The sequence below is a fragment of the Pseudophryne corroboree genome, chromosome 1 (genome assembly GCF_028390025.1).
Source record: "Pseudophryne corroboree isolate aPseCor3 chromosome 1, aPseCor3.hap2, whole genome shotgun sequence".
Classification (NCBI taxonomy): domain Eukaryota; kingdom Metazoa; phylum Chordata; class Amphibia; order Anura; family Myobatrachidae; genus Pseudophryne; species Pseudophryne corroboree.
This window is the reverse complement of record NC_086444.1, coordinates 1,144,435,872-1,144,451,205: the sequence shown is the minus strand read 5'-3', so window position 1 is coordinate 1,144,451,205 and position 15,334 is coordinate 1,144,435,872. Positions and strand designations below refer to the sequence as shown.

The following is a 15,334-nucleotide window of genomic DNA, read 5'->3' as shown; positions in this document are numbered from 1 at the left end:
GTGGGAGGAATATGGCCGTTGACATGCCAGGTGAAAATACCAAAAAAATCAGCTCTTCGGTGTGGAGGTATTTCACCAGAAATGCGGACAACAGGTGTCAAGCCGTGTGTTCCCTTTGTCAAGCTGTAATAAGTAGGGGTAAGGACGTTAACCACCTCGGAACATCCTCCCTTATACGTCACCTGCAGCGCATTCATAATAAGTCAGTGACAAGTTCAAAAACTTTGGGTGACAGCGGAAGCAGTCCACTGACCAGTAAATCCCTTCCTCTTGTAACCAAGCTCACGCAAACCACCCCACCAACTCCCTCAGTGTCAATTTCCTCCTTCCCCAGGAATGCCAATAGTCCTGCAGGCCATGTCACTGGCAATTCTGACGAGTCCTCTCCTGCCTGGGATTCCTCCGATGCATCCTTGCGTGTAACGCCTACTGCTGCTGGCGCTGCTGTTGTTGCCGCTGGGAGTCGATGGTCATCCCAGAGGGGAAGTCGTAAGCCCACTTGTACTACTTCCAGTAAGCAATTGACTGTTCAACAGTCCTTTGCGAGGAAGATGAAATATCACAGCAGTCATCCTACTGCAAAGCGGATAACTGAGTCCTTGACAACTATGTTGGTGTTAGACGTGCGTCCGGTATCCGCCGTTAGTTCACAGGGAACTAGACAATTTATTGAGGCAGTGTGCCCCCGTTACCAAATACCATCTAGGTTCCACTTCTCTAGGCAGGCGATACCGAGAATGTACACGGACGTCAGAAAAAGACTCACCAGTGTCCTAAAAAATGCAGTTGTACCCAATGTCCACTTAACCACGGACATGTGGACAAGTGGAGCAGGGCAGGGTCAGGACTATATGACTGTGACAGCCCACTGGGTAGATGTATGGACTCCCGCCGCAAGAACAGCAGCGGCGGCACCAGTAGCAGCATCTCGCAAACGCCAACTCTTTCCTAGGCAGGCTACGCTTTGTATCACCGCTTTCCAGAATACGCACACAGCTGAAAACCTCTTACGGCAACTGAGGAAGATCATCGCGGAATGGCTTACCCCAATTGGACTCTCCTGTGGATTTGTGGCATCGGACAACGCCAGCAATATTGTGTGTGCATTAAATATGGGCAAATTCCAGCACGTCCCATGTTTTGCACATACCTTGAATTTGGTGGTGCAGAATTTTTTAAAAAACGACAGGGGCGTGCAAGAGATGCTGTCGGTGGCCAGAAAAATTGCGGGACACTTTCGGCGTACAGGCACCACGTACAGAAGACTGGAGCACCACCAAAAACTACTGAACCTGCCCTGCCATCATCTGAAGCAAGAAGTGGTAACGAGGTGGAATTCAACCCTCTATATGCTTCAGAGGTTGGAGGAGCAGCAAAAGGCCATTCAAGCCTATACAATTGAGCACGATATAGTAGGTGGAATGCACCTGTCTCAAGTGCAGTGGAGAATGATTTCAACGTTGTGCAAGGTTCTGATGCCCTTTGAACTTGCCACACGTGAAGTCAGTTCAGACACTGCCAGCCTGAGTCAGGTCATTCCCCTCATCAGGCTTTTGCAGAAGAAGCTGGAGGCATTGAAGAAGGAGCTAAAAGGGAGCGATTCCGCTAGGCATGTGGGACTTGTGGATGCAGCCCTTAATTCGCTTAACAAGGATTCACGGGTGGTCAATCTGTTGAAATCAGAGCACTACATTTTGGCCACCGTGCTCGATCCTAGATTTAAAGCCTACCTTGGATCTCTCTTTCCGGCAGACACAGGTCTGCTGGGGTTGAAAGACCTGCTGGTGACAAAATTGTCAAGTCAAGCGGAACGCGACCTGTCAACATCTCCTCCTTCACATTCTCCCGCAACTGGGGGTGCGAGGAAAAGGCTCAGAATTCCGAGCCCACCCGCTGGCGGTGATGCAGGGCAGTCTGGAGCGACTGCTGATGCTGACATCTGGTCCGGACTGAAGGACCTGACAACGATTACGGACATGTCGTCTACTGTCACTGCATATGATTCTCTCAACATTGATAGAATGGTGGAGGATTATATGAGTGACCGCATCCAAGTAGGCACGTCACACAGTCCGTACTTATACTGGCAGGAAAAAGAGGCAATTTGGAGGCCCTTGCACAAACTGGCTTTATTCTACCTAAGTTGCCCTCCCACAAGTGTGTACTCCGAAAGAGTGTTTAGTGCCGCCGCTCACCTTGTCAGCAATCGGCGTACGAGGTTACATCCAGAAAATGTGGAGAAGATGATGTTCATTAAAATGAATTATAATCAATTCCTCCGCGGAGACATTGACCAGCAGCAATTGCCTCCACAAAGTACACAGGGAGCTGAGATGGTGGATTCCAGTGGGGACGAATTGATAATCTGTGAGGAGGGGGATGTACACGGTGATATATCGGAGGGTGAAGATGAGGTGGACATCTTGCCTCTGTAGAGCCAGTTTGTGCAAGGAGAGATTAATTGCTTCTTTTTTGGGGGGGGTCCAAACCAACCCGTCATATCAGTCACAGTCGTGTGGCAGACCCTGTCACTGAAATGATGGGTTGGTTAAAGTGTGCATGTCCTGTTTTGTTTATACAACATAAGGGTGGGTGGGAGGGCCCAAGGACAATTCCATCTTGCACCTCTTTTTTCTTTTCTTTTTCTTTGCATCATGTGCTGATTGGGGAGGGTTTTTTGGAAGGGACATCCTGCGTGACACTGCAGTGCCACTCCTAGATGGGCCCGGTGTTTGTGTCGGCCACTAGGGTCGCTAATCTTACTCACACAGTCAGCTACCTCATTGCGCCTCTTTTTTTCTTTGCGTCATGTGCTGTTTGGGGAGGGTTTTTTGGAAGGGACATCCTGCGTGACACTGCAGTGCCACTCCTAGATGGGCCCGGTGTTTGTGTCGGCCACTAGGGTCGCTAATCTTACTCACACAGCTACCTCATTGCGCCTCTTTTTTTCTTTGCGTCATGTGCTGTTTGGGGAGGGTTTTTTGGAAGGGACATCCTGCGTGACACTGCAGTGCCACTCCTAGATGGGCCCGGTGTTTGTGTCGGCCACTAGGGTCGCTTATCTTACTCACACAGCGACCTCGGTGCAAATTTTAGGACTAAAAATAATATTGTGAGGTGTGAGGTATTCAGAATAGACTGAAAATGAGTGTAAATTATGGTTTTTGAGGTTAATAATACTTTGGGATCAAAATGACCCCCAAATTCTATGATTTAAGCTGTTTTTTAGTGTTTTTTGAAAAAAACACCCGAATCCAAAACACACCCGAATCCGACAAAAAAAATTCGGTGAGGTTTTGCCAAAACGCGTTCGAACCCAAAACACGGCCGCGGAACCGAACCCAAAACCAAAACACAAAACCCGAAAAATTTCAGGCGCTCATCTCTACTATTCAGCTGGCGCATTCTGCGGTAGGATTACCGCAGCCTAAATCAATAAAAGCCCATTCCACAAGGACGGTGGGCTCATCTTGGGCGGCTGCCCGAGGGGTCTCGGCTTTACAACTTTGCCGAGCAGCTACTTGGTCAGGGGCAAACACGTTTGCAAAATTCTACGAATTTGATACCCTGGCTGAGGAGGACCTGGAGTTCTCTCATTCGGTGCTGCAGAGTCATCCGCACTCTCCCGCCCGTTTGGGAGCTTTGGTATAATCCCCATGGTCCTTACGGAGTTCCCAGCATCCACTAGGACGTCAGAGAAAATAAGAATTTACTTACCGATAATTCTATTTCTCGTAGTCCGTAGTGGATGCTGGGCGCCCATCCCAAGTGCGGATTGTCTGCAATACTTGTACATAGTTATTGTTAACTAATCGGGTTCTTGTTGTGAGACATCTATTCAGAGGCTCCTCTGTTATCATGCTGTAAACTGGGTTTCATATCACAAGTTGTACGGTGTGATTGGTGTGGCTGGTATGAGTCTTACCCGGGATTCGAAATCCTTCCTTATTGTGTACGCTCGTCCGGGCACAGTATCCTAACTGAGGCTTGGAGGAGGGTCATAGGGGGAGGAGCCAGTGCACACCGGATAGTCCTAAAGCTTTCTTTAGATGTGCCCAGTCTCCTGCGGAGCCGCTATTCCCCATGGTCCTTACGGAGTTCCCAGCATCCACTACGGACTACGAGAAATAGAATTATCGGTAAGTAAATTCTTATTTTTTCATCGTTCTGGTGATCGGAGTGTGATTGACAGGAAGTGGGTGTTTCTGGGTGGAAACTTGCCGTGTTATGGGTGTGTGCGGAAAAACGCTGCCGTTTCAGGGAAAAACGCGGAAGTGGCTGGAGAAACGGGGGAGTGTCTGGGCGAACGCTGGGTGTGTTTGTGACGTCAAACCAGGAACGAAACTGACTGAACTGATCTCAATGGCAGAGTAAGTCCCGAGCTACTCAGAAACTGCAAAGAAATTTCTATTCGCAATTCTGCAAAGCTAAGATTCACTCCCAGTAGGCGGCGGCTTAGCGTGTGCAATGCTGCTAAAAGCAGCCAGCGAGCGAACAACTCGGAATGAGGGCCAATATACTTGACTATGCTTGAGTGATCAATATGTGCAAGTGTTTTTTTGTAGCAAGAGCTTGGACATGATGTTGCGTTATGCACCAGTGTTTATTTTTATGGACCAGTCAGTGACTGATTGGCATTGAATTACAATTGGTCGATGCACAAAGCATTTCCTGTAGCAATTTCTGGTTACAGGGGTGTAAATGCATGACTCAGTGGAGGCAGTTCACCTCTGGGTGCCAGACCTGAAGGGGGCACCCTGATCTCCTCCATTGCTCCAGTTTTTTCTTTATGCCACAGAGCAGGAATAAGCAGGGAACACAGGGGGCTCACTGTTTGTATCACCAAACGTTAAAACGAAAATGTAAATGTAAATAAAAATGATTAATTGTATGGAAGGCGAAGAGTGAATATCAAAGCAGTTACTGAATAAATATCCCATCAACAGGATAAAACCCAGAGATACTGTACATGGAGTATGAGCCCCCAAGTTAATCCAGAGTTTTAATTCTTGATATTTTCTAGCTAATAAAGCCAGGAGGATAATAGAAGAGCAAGAAGTATTTGTTGCCGCAAAACCAAAGTGTGGGAAAAAACATGAGAAACGCATTGTGTCTCGAGGAAGAATCATGAATGGTATTTCAGCACTCCCGGGTTCTCACCCCTGGATCGCAGCAATATACATCGGGAATGATTTCTGCTCCGGCAGCCTCATATTGCCTTGTTGGGTGGTCTCGGCCGCACACTGCTTTTCTCACAGGTACATTTAATGCTTTGTGTTTTAATGCAGATCTCACATAAACTAAATCATACCCAGTGGCGGAAACTGCTGTCGGTGACACCAGGGGCAGCTAATAGCACCCTGCTCCAGAATAGGGGCCGTGGCCTCGCGAGATGCCCCCATTTACATCACTTTGGGGGCGTGAGCAGCATTCCCCGAGACACAGGGGTGCCCTCAGACACTCTGCACGTCCACTGAGGAGGTGATGGGTGCTGCATTATAATGTCTCAGTGCGGCACTTGGATGCTGGTCACTGCGGCCGAGCCAGCGTTTTGGAAGGGTGATACCTAGGTGCAGTGTGCACCCCCCTCACCACGTAGTGACACCTCTGCACATACAGATGACGTGTCCACATACATCTTTGCTATATCCCGCCATGAATGGCACGGTTTTGCATGCCATAGACTCAGAGATTTAGCCATGCCTTGTGATTTTTTTTTATTTGCTTTCGTTAATATGTTACTTTATACATATTATATTATGGCAAACAAAAATTTTAAAATTCATCCACTTGCTACTCGTGAAAAACAGCTTAGCTGTGTTTTTCATGTTGTGCCAAATTTGTAAAAAAGCAAAGATGTAAGTGGACACCTGCTGAATTCTGAATTGAAGGGAACTATGGGGGAGGGGGATGTATCATATCTTCTGAAGTGTGGAGAAGTGGAACAGTGGTGGTGAAGTATCCCATAGCAGCCAATCAATTTAACCCTATTTGTTACAGCCGTGTTATTTGTTTAACCATCTATCCTCCTATATATGGTATTGCCTATACTGTGTGCTGCCCGATAGATAAAGAAATAATAGCATGCATATTTATGTATAGTTTTACACTGTATTGAAATGTGTCCTTTTATTAAGTTATTTACTGTATATAGCGCCTACATATTTCACAGAACTTTATAGAGGCTATTTAGTTATCCATATCAGTCCTTCTCCAGTAGACCTTACAATCTATATGCTCTACAACCCATGACCCCGTAGCAGTGAAGCAGCAATGCTAACCACTGTGCAGCAGCCCTTGAAATATAACAGGAAGTATTCAAAATAATGTACAAGTAGGAAATTTGACCAATTTGAAAAAAGCTCATATCTATGGGCCTGATTATGGTTGGATCGCATGCTGGGGGCCGACCATCGCAGGGCAAGGCCGCCCGGCATGCTGACCGCAGCTCTCCCCCCTCCCCCCCCCTTGATGAAGTAGAAATTAGGGTAACTTCCTGCCAGTGCAGCTTAGCTGCGCCCGCAAGAGACCAGCCACCATCTTTCCGATCGTGGCAGCGGCGTGTGATGCCACGCATCCGCTACGATCACACCCATGCTGCACCCCGTTTTGTAGCCACGCCCCTGCAACGCTCCATCCCCGTCTAGGAAACTAAGCGTTGCCGCCCTGATTGACAGGCAGGGGTGATCGCATTTTCTGCGCCCCCCCCCCCCCCCCCCTTCCCGCAGAAAATGCGGGTGCATGCACAGGACGGACGCATTTTTTTGTTGTTGTCATTTTTGCGGTTGGATCACGTCCTGCAATCCAACCTGAATCAGCCTTTATGTTCACTATTGCTACAGCGGTTTCACTTCCATTTACGTGCAATTAAAAAAGCGCAGGTAAACAGTTATTATTATAATTCTAAACTGTAGTTACGTCTCTAGCAGATGATTCCTGTGCAGAGAGAAAGCCCCCATTATGGTAGGTCTGATGTGAAGGCAAGTGCTGTATTGGGATGAAACATATGGTGCCCGCCACCACATCTGTGCCACTGTGCCAAAGTCAGCCAACGCCAACTTATTTCATTTGTATATCAGAATGTGGTTCCAGCAGGATAGGATTATTAACAAAGTGAATTTAGATTTTTGGTCTTGGTTCCCCTTTAGCAGCACTGGTTAATATACTCTAGGGTGCACTGCAGAATAGAACTAAATGAAGGGAGAGAACATGTATCCGGCATTATCTGGTGCCAGTAATCTGTTTGAGCTGCAGAAATGACACATCGCTACAATTAACAGCAGTAATGTTGACAAAGTGTGTTATGTCTTTTCCTGACAATATAAATGTCTTTGTCACTCCACAGCCCCAAGAAATCATCTGTGAAAGTGGTCCTGGGACAGCAGTTTTTCAACCACTCATCAGATGTCACTCAGTCATTTGAAATAGACAGATATATTTTTTATGACAAATATTCCATATTTAAGCCCAACGAGCATGATATTGGTGAGTAAATTTAGAGCGTAAAGACAATACTATAACCAGGTAAACTACCCCCCATCCCCCGCATCCAGGGTTATCAAGGTACTGTAATATCAACATGTAATATTCACTGTCAGAGCGTAAATAGAACTTGTGCTGTAACCAATCAGATCTGTGCTTTATGTCCTCAAACTTGTACTCGGATTTAATCTAATTTCCTGGACAATACCAAAGCAGTGGCAACAATGGGTTAATTAATCACAATAGCAAGACAGGATGCGATTGATTCGCTAATTAGCCTCCAATGAAATCTGTGATTGATGGCGTTGTTTATGGTCCTCAGTCGGGTTGGTTTTAGTGCTCTCCACTCTGAAGCTATTTCCATTAGATCTCATCTTCAGTGACGATGATGGTCATTTGGGACCCCCAATGTCAGTGTGGTCTAAGTATCCGAGTCAAAGCTAGTAGCTGTCCTGCAGTTTCTTTACTATTAATCCTGATGAATTGAGCCAATAGGATTTCAAGTTAGATCATTTTCTCACATGACTATGTGTTCAATAGTCTGATTGTACTACAACATACTGTACCTCTGGTGCATCGTATAACATTATGGGGTATATTCAATTAGGGTCGGATCCATTCCGACATGCATTTGTCGGAATGGATCCGACAACCCCTATTCAATCCCATCTCAATTCGACTTTAAAAAAAGTTGAATTGAGAGGAGACCTGTGAGCGGAGGAGAGGGGGAAGACCAGCGGGAACAGCCGCGGGCAGACGGAGGAGAGCAGCGCTACAGAAGGATGTCTCACAGCCGCCAGACCTCACTTGCTGGAGCCGGGTGGACGCTGCCGTGAGCGGCGCGGCTGTGACACATCCTCCTTCAGCGCTGTGCTGTAGTGCTGCTCTCCCCAGTCTGCCCGCGGCTCTCCCCCCTCTCCTCCTCTTGGGTCCCACATCTCAGGCCAACATTTTATGTCGGACTGAGATGGTCGGAAACGGGGCCAAATCCTGTTGAATTTGGTCCCGTTTCACTCAAAAGTACGTGAATCGGCAACTATACCGCCTATTCACGTACTATTCGACAATTCCCTGACTTGTCGAATAAAAACAGCTGGGATTGAAAGGTCGAATCACGATTCGACCTTAAAAAGTAGAAAATTGCCGTCTTTTCGACAGACGGCAGCTTTCAACCCTAACTGAATATACCTCTATAAATCTATCAATAAACCTAACACATTCTCATTTTATTACCAATCATATTATCACGATTTTGAGGTAACTGTGTGTGGCTGATTCCAAATAGGACATTGGTTTTGCTAAACTGGCTCTACTTTTTGAGATTATAGGAACCCCATCATAAAACATGCCAAGTGTCCACTGACTGCTATTTGGGTGTCCAATCACTTATATACGTAGGGGGAATATTCTAGAATGACCGCAGAGTGACCACCAAGAATATTTGCGTGTCTCACCTAGCATGTTCCATTAGATTCCCATATGTGCGCCTTATGGCATAAGTTGCCTATCAATTGAGGCAGGCATTCCCAACCACGGTCCTCAAGGCACACCAACAGTGCAGGTTTTAGTGATATCCAGGCTTCAGCACAGATGGTTAAATCAAAATCACTGAGCTACTAATTAAGTCACCTGTGTTAAAACCTGGATATCACTAAAACCAGGACTGTTATAGGCCCTACACACATGCCGATTTTTTAGTAAGATATGAACGATCTCGTTCATAAATGAACGAGAACTCGTTCATATCTTTCAGTGTGGAGGCTCCAGCGATGAACGATGAGCGGCCCCGCGCTCGTTCATCGCTGGTGCCCCGTCGGCTGTACATGCAGGCCAATATGGACGATCTCGTCCATATTTGCCTGCACTTCAATGGAGCCGCGTGACGGGGGGAGTGAAGAAACTTCACTCCCCCCATCACTGCCCACCCGCCGCCGGGTCGCTCGTCGGCCGTATCCGCCGTCGGGCAGCTCGGCGGCAGATCGGCCAGTGTGTAGGGCCCATAAGTGTGCCTTGAGGACCGAGGTTGGGAAACACTGAATTGAGGGTATCCATTATCTCAAGAACTAAAGCCAATTAAAAAAAAAAAACTTTGTTCATTTTTGAATTCAGCAACCCAAAAATATGCTAAATTCATTCAAATATCCTGGTCAACAAAACTTTTTTGGGGTAATAACAATGAGCTCAGCACGTTGGCATATAATGATAGTTGGTGGGAACTCTCATCCCTCCCACCAGTGTCAGTGATGTCACTTCCAGAGAGTTCCAGCATAACACACATCTACACTCTCATAAACACGTCTGGTATTTCCCGTACCTACTCTTGATGGAACCACAGACCCTCCTGAAGATCACCCAATGACAACATCACAACATTTGCCACAAAGAAAAATGGCGAGGACATGACAAAAAGTACAGTAGTAAAGATGAAAAGATGAAAAGTTAATGCTAAGGATAATCTATATAACAAACATTTGCTGATAAGGGAACAGACAGATGAAAGGGAAGAGAGAGATGGAGTAAGAGGGGGAGAAAGTGAAGGAGAAAAAGGGGGGCAGAGCTGGGAGACAGAGACAAAAACCACCAGAACAAACAAACCTGGGAGGGTAGGTGGTAACATGATGTGGTAGAGAGGCAGACACTAAAGAACCAATAGGTGAAGTGAGTCAGTGTCATACACACAGATTCATAACCAAGTAGGCTCCGATACATGTAATAGCTGGGCATAAATTCAGGAATAGGTATGGGCCTTATTCAGGTTTGTTAGCAAATCAAAAAAGTATGCAATTGGGCAAAACTATGTTGCACTGCAGGCAGGGCAGTCGAAAGGCGGGCTGGGCCCAGGTACTTTTCAAGGGCCGTGGCCTATTCACAGGAGGTGTGGTCATGTACCCTGAAAAATACTGAAAAATATTGTATTTTAAGCACCTCCATGGCTACACTGCAGCCCAGTACACAGCGGCTTGTGCTGGGCTGAGGAGAAGAGCTGCAGCTGCTGCTGCCAGGTAAGGGGGGAGGGGGCCCCTACTGGACCCTCACTGGGCCCCTCCAGGGGCGGATTGGGACCGAAAACCAGCCCGGGAAATTTATGGAAGCAGCCCTAATAGGGGTGGTGTCTGTTGAGGGGATAGAGTCTGTCAAGTGGGTGGAATTACTGCTCAAAAGGCCTGACAAATCGTAGGGACGGCGCGCAGCAAAATTTTACGGGGCGTGGCTTCATGGGGAAGGGGCGTGGCCACATAATAGTGCCAATTCATGATTTCACTGAACTCAAATCTCACTTGAAAATTCTGAGGCTTCAACCAAATCTAGAATCTAATCCTCCATTCATCCCTAATGATCTCTGCTCCTACAGCACGACATGTCACTGATGCTTTATTACATTACGCTGCTCGTATCATCATCATCAGCATCACATCCCTGTTATCATGTATGTAGCCTGTCAGAGCCTGCGTGAGTCACTATCATGCTGCGGTCTCCTGCAGCAGCGTGCCCATATTATACACATGAGCATGGCAGCACTAGCATCCCCCGGCGGGCAGCACCGATGCCCAATGCTGCTGCCTTTACCGATGTCACCAACCATGACACATTTGTCACCACACAGGATTACACCACAGCGCCTGCACTACTGCCATTCTCGCCCCACTGCCATCTGCTGCTCTTTAACTACATTCAGCTGCTGGGTCCAGAGCCGAATCATCCCTGGGGTCTCGTAGCCTCCGAACGGGCCGATTCCAATGCTGGAAGGCGGGCTCCGCTAGCACCACGGCTGCCCCGGGTTCGCTGTTATTATCCTGTCAGAACCGCCCAGGTCGGCCCTGCCCCCCTCCTCCGGGAGCACAGAAAGCTGCCGGTGAAGGGCGGAGCTCCGAGAGGCATCAATAATCAAATGGGCGGGATTTAGCAGCTAACTCTCCCACCCGCCACCCTCTCTCCACCCATCCGCGGCCCTTGGTGTGCGGGTACCACCGGGCCTGGCTGCCGCGAGCGGAGCTAAGCTCCGATCACGGCAGCCGGCCAGCATAGGGGATGACGGCAGCCATGGAGGGGACGTACGGACCAGCCAAACTGAATTTGGTCCAGCGTCCCGGTGTGCCAATCCGCCGCTGAGCCCCTCTATCAGACCTTGGCCCAGGTAATTTGTACCCTCTCTCGACACCACTGACTGCAGGTGGGGCAGATGTAACATGTGCAGAGAGAGTTAGATTTGGATGTGGTGTGTTCAAACAAAAATCTAAATTGCAGTGTAGAAATAAAGCAGCCAGTATTTACCCTGCACAGAAACAATATAACCCACCCAAATCTAACTCTCTCTGCACGTTAGATCTGCCCCACAGGCAGGGCACATGGGGGGTAATTTAGATCTGATCGCTGTTGTGCATTTTCGCACTGCGCTTGATCAGATCCGAACTGCGAATGCGTATGCACCACAATGCGCAGGCGCGACGGACAGCTGCAAAGGGGATCGCCGGTCAGCGACGGGTTTGTGCGAAGGATCCATTTGCACGGGCGTTTGCAAGGATATTGACAGGAAGAAGGCATTTGTGGGTTACAACTGACTGTTTTCAGGGAGTGTCTGGAAAAACGTAAGTGGGACCAAGCATTTGAAGGGAGGATGTCTGTCGTCAAATCCGGTCCCGGACAGGCTGATGTGATCACAGCGGCTGAGTAAGTCCTGGGCTGCGCAGAGACTGCACAAGATCTGTTTGTACAGCTCTGCTACACATGCGTTAGCACACTTGCACAGCGAAAATACACTCCCCGTGTAGGCGGCGACTATCTGAACGCAGGACAGAAAAAATTGCTGCCTAGCGATCAGATCTGAATTACCCCCCATGGTTTTGCCCTATTGCTTACTTTTTTGGTTTGCTAGCAAACCTGAATAACCCCCTAATACGCTGGCATTCCATGGTGCTCAGAGTGCAGTTTAAATAACTAGGGTGATTTCGAAGCTATGTGAGCGTGTGTGGTCACCTGACTGTCATTTCAAATCCGAGAGTGCACCTGTGAGAAACAACAGCAACCCTTCACTGGACACACACAGTTGCATTCAATACTGTCAGTGTAGGGATTTCTCAATCTTTAGCGGGCTGCACATGCATTAGGCCCTGCATACACAAATGTCAAGCATTAACATGCGATTCAGTCAGATCGCATTTGCGACTGAGGATAACTTGGCAAGGCTAATCGCTGTAAGACTTACATGCTTGGAACATAACTGACTGAAGGTAGTATGAGGAGAGGGTTAACTGGGGACTGACGGAGCCAATTTATTGCATCCTGTCCTCGCTTTCCATGGTCAGGGAAACCAAGAGATCTGCTGGCTGCTGTACTAGATGGGTGTATGGCCAAGCTTGGGGAGAATGGTCACTTCTTGTTGCAAATAACAGGGCCCTGTAAATTAATTTCGCACTCAGGGGGGAATGGACACCCCTCAGACAGGCCTTCGGACGGGTTCTTTGTACATTCCCTTGGTGCCCCTGCCCGCTTGTGATTGACGGAGAATTCTCGCTGAAGTAATTAAAGTATGGGTTCTTCGTTTCTTGAGAACATTTGTCTAAGTGGATAATAAGCTTCTGAGGGGTAGATGTATCAAGCATTGGAGAGCGATAAAGTGGAGAATGTGCCCAAAGCAACCAGCTTCTGTCATTTATCTAGAACAGTTTTCAAAATGACAGAAGCGGATTGGTTGATTTGAGCAACTCCTCCACTTTAGCTCTCTCCCTTCAGTGTTGTTGTTATTCTGTCAGTGCTTGATATTGCAAAGCTATACAGAAATGCGCTAATCTAGATGTCAAATGCTTTGCTTGTAATGATTGTAGAAAAACATGAGAATAACTAACATTATCCATCTCATACTGTACTTACATTTTGTTACAGTGTTAATAAGGCTGAAAAAGAAAGATGGCCATTGTGCAAAGAAGACGCAGTTTGTCCAGACAATCTGTCTGCCGGAGAATGGGATCACTTTTGAGGATGGGTATAGATGTGAGATATCTGGATGGGGCCGTATGAATGAAGGTAAATTATTCTGATTATATCCACCTTAATCATACCCGCCCTTGATCATACACATATCATCACGCAGAGGATGCTGGGGTCCACATTAGTACCATGGGGTATAGACGGGTTCACTAGGAGCCATTGGCACTTTAAGAGTTTGAGTGTGGGCTGGCTCCTCCCTCTATTCCCCTCCCACCAGACTCAGTCTAGAAACTGTGCCCGAGGAGACGGACTTCTTCAAGAGAAGGATATTACACAGATAGTGGCGAGATTCACACCAGCTCACACACAAGGCAAACCAAGCTAACTAGCTTGAAACATCAGCAACGGCTGAACAAGTTTACTTACCAAGTAACAAAACAGTACTTAACCTAGAACTAAGCAGTACTGAACTAAATAACCACTGCAGGGTCATGAAGCGCTGGGCGGGCGCCCAGCATCCTCTACGGACTATGAGAAAAGGATTTACCGGTAGGTAATTAAAATCCTATTTTCTGCTGCGGGGTACACTGGGCTCCACAAGGATAGACATTGGGGTGTAGAGTAGGATCTTGTTCCGAGGCAACAACAGGTTCAAAGCTTTGACTGTTCCCAGAATGCACAGCGCCGCCTCCTCTATCACCCCGCCTCCCTACACAGGAGCTCAGTTTTGTAGTTGGTGCTGCAGTAGCAGGCACATAACAGAGGGGCTGCTCCAGGCAGCCCTAAGAAGAGCTTTTTTTGAAGAAAAAAGTGAAGACTTCAAGGGCAGTAGCGGTGGTAAATGTCAGAAGACATTCACTGCTGCAGCTCCAGCTCTCCCCAGCGGCGCTGTACACTCCCGAGCCCTGGTTGCCGGGTAACTACAGCAGGAGGCTCCGGTTTTCTTCACGTCAGGCACACACGACGGGGGCTCTCCGGGATCGCGTGGCCACGATTCGGGAGGTGGTAAGTGGGTGCCGCTTGCGGGACCCGGTCTTTATCGCGATCCGGCGCGGTCAGTGGGAGGCGGGCCGCGCGCGCTGGCGGTGGACACTGTGGCAGTACAGGCGATCCCACTAGATAACCAGGGCATGGGTGCAGTTCAGGTTTTCTCTCTAAACCATTTTCAGTAGCCCACAGTACCCGGTGGTTTTGCCAGCAGGGAGATAAGGCTTAGACCTGAAGCCCCTCAGTCAGCCCCAGGGCGCCATTTCCCGCAAATGTTCCCGCCCTGGAGCTGCATATCTGTCTCTCCCTCACTCCCTGTCAGTGTCTGGGTGCCATTATCTCTCAGCTTCACTGTTCCTGGGACCAGGGCCGGATTAAGAGCCACATGGGCCTGGAGCTGAAAATATTAAAGAGCCTATTGTGTGACATGGGGAGGTGTGGTCAGTGCTGTGTGGGTGTGGCCAGAGCCATGTGGGCATGTACATTCCCTACACTATCAGTTCCAATGTCTCTTTAAATATGTAAAAATATAAAAAATTGCAAACATTTTGTAAGAAAAAGAAATGCAATCTAATTAGATATGATATATAACCAACCATGTGGCCAGCTGGTGGGTAGTGATCATCATGCTGCCGTGATGATGGGCCTATTTTTATGTGGAGGCCTGGAGCTGGAGCTCCATCCGCCCCATTGTTAATCTGGCCCTGCCTGGGACTGCTTGGGCAAATCCTCCTGTGTAAAGCCGCTGGTTGTCAGTGCTGTGACTTTACATGACACTTAAGTATTCTACCTGCCTTTTTAGACAGTGCTAGTTAAGAAAGAGTGCATTTAGTCAGGGTTTTCTAGTACAATTGCCCTGTGATATACATCCAGTTCTTACTGTGTAGTGTTATATCTATATATATATATATATATATATATACACATATATATATAAGCT

At 47.8% G+C, this 15,334-nt stretch overlaps 1 protein-coding gene across 1 annotated transcript in view; it reads left to right on the top strand.

The window, feature by feature from the left end:
- The window catches only part of HGFAC (HGF activator), a 283,953-nt gene that overhangs the window by 236,029 nt on the left and 32,590 nt on the right, over positions 1–15,334 (top strand). The window contains exons 10-12 of the mRNA XM_063924262.1: positions 5,024–5,258; positions 7,346–7,485; positions 13,363–13,503. Of these exons, the coding sequence (XP_063780332.1) occupies positions 5,024–5,258; positions 7,346–7,485; positions 13,363–13,503 (516 nt within the window). The remainder of the gene's footprint in view (positions 1–5,023; positions 5,259–7,345; positions 7,486–13,362; positions 13,504–15,334) is intronic.